This window comes from Diuraphis noxia, unplaced genomic scaffold, assembly GCF_037042655.1.
Source record: "Diuraphis noxia isolate RWA-SAM2 unplaced genomic scaffold, SU_Dnox_SAM2 contig0004, whole genome shotgun sequence".
Classification (NCBI taxonomy): domain Eukaryota; kingdom Metazoa; phylum Arthropoda; class Insecta; order Hemiptera; family Aphididae; genus Diuraphis; species Diuraphis noxia.
Window position 1 is genome coordinate 31,314,329 of NW_028301714.1, and position 6,613 is coordinate 31,320,941.

Here is a 6,613-nt window from a genome sequence, read left to right on the forward strand (position 1 = left end):
TTAATTACTTAAATTAAATTAAATTAATATTAGTTTAACGTCATGTCAAAAAAATTAAATGAAAACAAAAGCATAAGACTGTTTATCATTATTATATTTATCATTTGGGACAATTATTAAAAAGCATAAGTAAGAGCGCCATAAAACTACGTTTACTTATTACAATATAATATATACGAGTGTATTAAAATTGCCTATACAAACCGCCGTATAGAATCATGAAACAAAATAATATTTAAGCATAAGCCATAATATTATAAGCCAGTTATTGTAACATCAATCATCGGTTAGTCTTACTTGTTAGATTAAGCAGAATAAAAATTGCATTCGTTAATTTAAACACAATATTTTATTAACATAAGTATAAAAAATGTACAATATTATTTCTATATAAAAAAGCTATTAACTAATTGAAAGTCACATACATACACATAGGTTCAGCGTTAATACTGATTAGTTTACAAGTACTACGAACTTTCGGAATAAAATAAAACAACACACAAATATACAAATATTTAGATGAATAGCATAATTGAGCTTATTTACAATAAATTATATTAGATAATATATAATTGTTTCTATTAAAATAATATTATTAAAAATACAAAATGACTAAATATGAACACATCAAACAAAACATTCATATGATTTACTTATTTTACACAATAAAAATATTAGTTGGTTTTTTACCAGTCTTATGTACATCGGGAATAGTCTGGTAGTAAAACCACTGAGATCGTTTTTGTTTGGAATTTAAAGGTAACATCTGAAAATTAAAATATAATACATATTCAATACAAACAAACAATAATGCAATTATCTTAATCCATATACATTATATAACTATGTAACATGATGTGGATTAAAAAAACTACATATTTTTTAAACGATTCGTGTTTCAACTAGTTACTTAGTAATATAATAGTTAATCAATATTCCACTCAAATTATTATTTTTTCTATAGAATGATCACATATTTTATTTTTCAATACCACGTGCATTACACGTGCCCTATATAATAATCTGGGAATAATTCTTTAGCTTCAAAATATTAAAATATACTACTACCTCTCTCTGGAGAAAAGCGGTCGCTTCGATATCTGGTCGCATGACTGCCATTCGTATGGCGATGTAAACGCATGCCGTACCCGAGACCACAATGAGTCCGATGCCATACACGAGTAACATCGTGTGGTTGTCTCCACTATCAGTATCTATGGTCATGGCATTCAGTTGGTAACCCCACACAACTACAAGGAACAGTAGCGAAACCGGTAGGCAAACGTCAGACAGAATACTGAAGGATATTTCATCCTGCATTAAAGAAATTACTCCGTGAATACATTTCATTACTTTTTTACAATATTTACTAAGATATAATAAGTTTTATTGTAGGTCGATATGTGTAAGTAAATATGTAAATAAATTGTTATATGGCATATATTTTATTTTGATATCATTTTGTAAGAAATAAAAATATCTATTGTTGATTTTGTATGAAATAAATAAAGCAAACCAAAACTAACGAATTTGTAGTCAATAAACGTTAAAATTAATATGACGAATTTTAAATTTTTACTCAGGTAATTAAAAACTTATAATACTTTAATTACACGACACTAATGAAGAAACCTAGTGATGGTTTCTGCAATTTGTAATACGAAGTCAATCCTTAATTGAATGTAATGATTAATTAAAGTATTGGAATTAAAAAAAAAACAAAGTTATTTTTTTAAATATCTATTAAATGTGTTGCTTAGAATCAAAATAAGTTAAATGTTATTATATATTATATAAAAATATTACAAATTACATTACTTATAGTGTATATTTTTAGTATTATTTAAAATGGTAACCCGACTAGAGGACTGCTTTGGAATTACTTCGTTTAGTACACAACCAAGGCTAGCAAACTTTTTTTGATCACATAAGTTAAAAAAATTATCACGTTCAAAGGTTATTCGAATATACCTATAAATGCTGTTGTTATAAGTATTATTATCAGTATTATCAGTTTTGTTATTTTCAATTGTTATGTGAGTTATCATGTATGATCTCTACTATACAAATAATTTCAGATTTATATATAACTTTTCAAACACACTGCATGAAATAAGATATTTTTTATTGCTTATAGAAATACAGTTAATTTAATTTACCTTAGAGTTAAGAATAAAATATTACTTACTTATAACTAGATAAATTACAATTAAAGTATAGTGAATAAATTATATTTGTTTGTTTTTATTTTCAGTAAAATTAACAGGATAACCAAAATTCCTTATAATTTTATTGCTTCCGTATTTACAATAAATTGTTATTCTCTTAATGGCAAAACCATGAATAGGACAGGTATAAAGTTCATCTAAAATTATAAAAACATAAATAAAGTATATATTTGTATCATATACATTTCTAAAAATATAATAAATAAATATTATTTTTTACGAGAGTATGTAAGAACAACAAAATATTCTGTTTTTATATATTTTTTAACTTTAAGCCAATACATTTAATACTGAATAATGCATTCAATAATATAATAATTATATTTATGTTTTTAACATTTTAGAAAAATATGAACAGACATTGAAAAAATATAATACAATTTTCTTTAGCAAATAAATATAATGTTTATTCAATCATGTACCTATATTATATATTTAATGATAATTCTAGTATTTTTTTTTTTTATTAATTTAAAATAAAATTTACAGTTTCAAATATTAATAATAAATAAAATGATCTTTCGTCTCCAGTTTTGATTCTTTATCACGATCAGATGAGTTATCACAAAGGCCGTGTTCAATCTTAATTAATTAAATAACAAGATAGTACAAATTGATTAAAATCAAAACAAACATTTTTTTATAAAATGCAGATTTAATTAAAAAATTATAATGTATGCTGGCCCCAATGAGGTGCATATATATTTAGAAAAACTTTTTTTAGAGAGGGTTATAGGGTTATAGTCATAAGTTATGATCCATAATCAATTCAAATTACAAATTCAACGTTATGATATGCAAGTAAAACACGTTTTCGTATACAATTGCGTGTTGTAGAAGAAGGATGGTAACTTGAACCATTCTCTTGTAGTCTTATAACGTGTTTGATGTCAATAATAAAGTATGTAGGTAACAATATAACATAGTTAAATAATATAATACTATCACACTGTATATGCATGTCTATCAAAAATTTTACATTGATTAAAACATTTTTTGCAATAAGCAAATTCTAAACGTAAGCGACAGTGTCTGTAGAAAAACTATATACAGTTTTATGATAATACGTAGGTAATTATTATTGTGTTAATAGTTGAGCAGTCGAAGCTCGTGGCATGTAGTCTAGGATTTTAACATCACCGTCTAATGCGTTCGGTCAGAGTTCTGCCATCCATATTATATTTTCTGCCAGACATTCGTTAATCAACATCAGTAATAGTTACTGACGATAAACAAACATTTGATATTTATTATATAAATAATATTATACACTGCTATACCTAAGTATAGATATAATTGATTTAAGTTTAAATAAGACGGTATTTCAACGAAACGCGTTAACAAAATAATAAATATATATTTACTAGATTTGTGTAACTCTTTTATCCGACAGGTTTTACCACAGCGTGTCATTAATAATAATCGTATTATAATACAGTAAAACCTCTAAAAAACTGACACTCGTGGAACATTAAAAATTGTTTAATATCAAGCGGTATCCGCAATTGAGAAAAACGAATAGAAATTAAAATTAAAATTTTACTGACTTTTTAAAAACATTTTATTCAACATATATTAGATAGGTTAGATTATGGTATATATTACTAACAGTAAGGTGATAAAGGTTTCACTGTATTGAAAGAATCTCGAGTATGCCCTTGTTTTATTCATGATATTAATCATTTTCTTTTTCTATATACATTATACATCATACGATTCACACCCAAAGTGCGTAATTGAAATAATTATGTGTGTCAAATTATGCCAGCACACATTCAATGTATCGACCATGCGGTGTTTTGAAAAATACAATGTTAGATTATAATGACTGTTGAGAATTTTATAAAGATCAAAATTATTTGCATGCTTAGTGGCCTTTACAGTGATCCTAAGAAAATTGTACAGATATTCGAAAGAATTATTATCGGGTTGATTCGGTCAGTTCCTATACCAATTTGCTAGTATATATTCTATATTTCATCCAAATATTGTCATATTCATATTTGTCTCCACTCCACTACAGCGAGAAATACAGAAAATCTATGTTAAGTGGTTCTCTTTGTACTTCGTTAGTTTTAAATGTAACGAAAAGTTTACTTATTACTTAAAAAGCCGTCGTAGCAAAAAAACACAGATTATGCTCTTACTGTAAAAATCTTACATTTATGTTTGATAAAAGGTCAGTTCATTCAAATATTAAGCTAATTACACAACATTTGAAATACTGGACATAATTTTTGATATGTGAACCGTTTAGCAAGACGAAGACAACACATGCGGGTACGACTTTGTCTTAAAAGTAATATCATAGTCTATGAATAAAACACTTACGAGATACGTTTTAAAGTTCTAAAATCTTTATACTTCATATTTACAATCATATTGATGATCATTAGTACCGAGGTACTTTAAATATTGTATACTGTATAGGTGATGTATTATATGGGAATTTTAAAGGTACCATTTAACTAAAAATATTATAATTTATAACTATAAGAAATTGTTTTTTTTTTTTAAATTTCTTTTTTAGGTGAAAAACAAAATATTAGCATAGCTAACTAGAATTATTAGTATACATTTTTTAAATAAATATATTTAATACATTATTTTGCATTGGACTACGATTTGGAATACAATTTTTGCAATGATAACTTAAGATGCAGTAGTTAAATTGTAAGAATAAGTTCATAGGTATCTAACTTACATAACTTAAATTCATATTTCAATACAATTAAATTGATTTATTCTGAACATTAAATTTCTTAAAACATTTTTGAAATTTATTATATTAGAATTTTTTTGAACTCCTCAAAAACACAACTATTGATGATTATTTTTTAACCTTTGCATTTAATTAATTGTATTAATGTTTATAACCAAATAACCAATAATCGACATTATGCAATTGCAGTAAATTCAATATTGATCTCAACTGGAAAATGTGGGTGCTAATAACAAAAAATATATAAGTTGAATTTGTTACATTAAATATAAAATGCATAATGTATACTATCTTATAAATCCTACCAAAATTTAGATGATTTATGTCAGGAAATCTTTAATAATAATAAAAAAAATAAAGAAACAAACCCTACCTTGATTAGGCCTTATCTAGTTTGTTGTATCAAACCATGATTATTTGTAAGAAAGAAAATCACTAAGTTTTAGAATTTTATTGAAATATGTTACATTTCAATAGAAAAAAGATACGAAGTTAATTAAATGCCTAACCCAAAACCGATTTGTTTATTGGTATCTCCTTACAGTATATAAGTATAACTGGACAATAATAAATAAAATAAAATAGTTTATCCATGATCTGAGCTAGTATGTGAGTATATACAAGTACATAAGTTAGATTTCAAGTTGATTTTTATACAAAAAGTAATATTAAATTTGTTATTGTTTCATTAAAAAAGCATTATTTGCGTTGTATAAATACCTATGTTATATTGTACATATGTGTTTTTTATTTTAATTATAAAATCACGCAAAATGTTCGATAATCATACAAACTGACAGTTTGATTAAAGAAACTACTCATTACGACGAATTACTGGATATATATAAATATAAAATATATTTATAAAATTTAATTTTGTTTACTTATAAACCAATCACATAATTTCAAAACTGCTACCAAACTGTAATTTATGGCCACCACCAAATATAATACACAGCATGTCATAGTAAATTATATCAAAGAACGGTCACGAACATTCTGTGATATAATACGTAATTATTATTTTTCGCTAGACACAAGATATTTATTTCGCAACAATATACCTAAAAATAATTGTGTTTTTTTTTCATATTACTAACGTGAAATCAGCTATAGGTACCTATACAAATAAAACTAACAGGGAAGAACACTCGCAGGTAATGGTAATGTTGAAGTCGAGCACGGTTTCATGTTAATTATAATTTATATAATTTATATAATTATACATAATATAAATAATAATAAATAATTACGGATGTTGTTTACGAAAATTATTATTATTCCCATTTCATAATGGATGTATTAATATAATATAGTACTAGAATTATTTATGTGTATAGATAAGGAAGCTATTCAAAAATAAATAAAAGTATTAACGTTGTAATATACTCCTATATAAATATAAATACACATATCGTATAAATTTTATTATTATTGTATACGTTATGGTTAATCGATTTACGTACTTTTTTAAGGTCGTCGAGTGCAGTGTGATATTCGTATTCCAACAGCTGCAACCTGTTGATGGCGAAGCATTCTGACTTTAGTTTGAGTCTACTGTCGGGTCTCATGTCTGCGCTGGACGAACGTTCCGGGACTTTTGACGGAGGCGCCGTTCACTTATGTTTCGCGAGATTCGTTGGATGTATGTAAACCGCGATAA

General features: G+C 25.5%; 1 protein-coding gene across 2 annotated transcripts; it reads right to left on the reverse strand.

Annotated features, from left to right (window-relative positions):
• Positions 1–330: 330 nt before the first annotated feature.
• LOC107165277 (uncharacterized) lies at positions 331–6,613 on the reverse strand. Of its 2 annotated transcripts, none has more exons than XM_015513442.2 (3): positions 6,417–6,613; positions 1,069–1,314; positions 331–766 (listed from the first exon to the last, which is right to left on the reverse strand). In XM_015513442.2, the coding sequence occupies exons 1-3, from the start codon at positions 6,519–6,521 to the stop codon at positions 659–661; spliced, it is 459 nt and encodes a 152-aa protein (XP_015368928.2). In that variant the 5' UTR covers positions 6,522–6,613; the 3' UTR covers positions 331–658. The 2 variants fall into 2 exon arrangements, with proteins under 2 accessions (XP_015368928.2, XP_015368927.2); XM_015513441.2 differs by having other exon boundaries at positions 1,066–1,314; positions 6,417–6,611.

Excerpts from the sequence above, each read along its gene's own strand:
- LOC107165277 (XM_015513441.2), bottom strand. The coding sequence starts at position 6,521 with ATGAGACCCGACAGTAGACTCAAACTAAAGTCAGAATGCTTCGCCATC. Across the intron at positions 1,315-6,416 it reads CACTCGACGACCTTAAAAAA|GATGAAATATCCTTCAGTAT; the intron begins GTACGTAAATCG and ends TCTTTAATGCAG. Across the intron at positions 767-1,065 it reads CTTTTCTCCAGAGAGAGGTA|ATGTTACCTTTAAATTCCAA; the intron begins GTAGTATATTTT and ends TTTAATTTTCAG.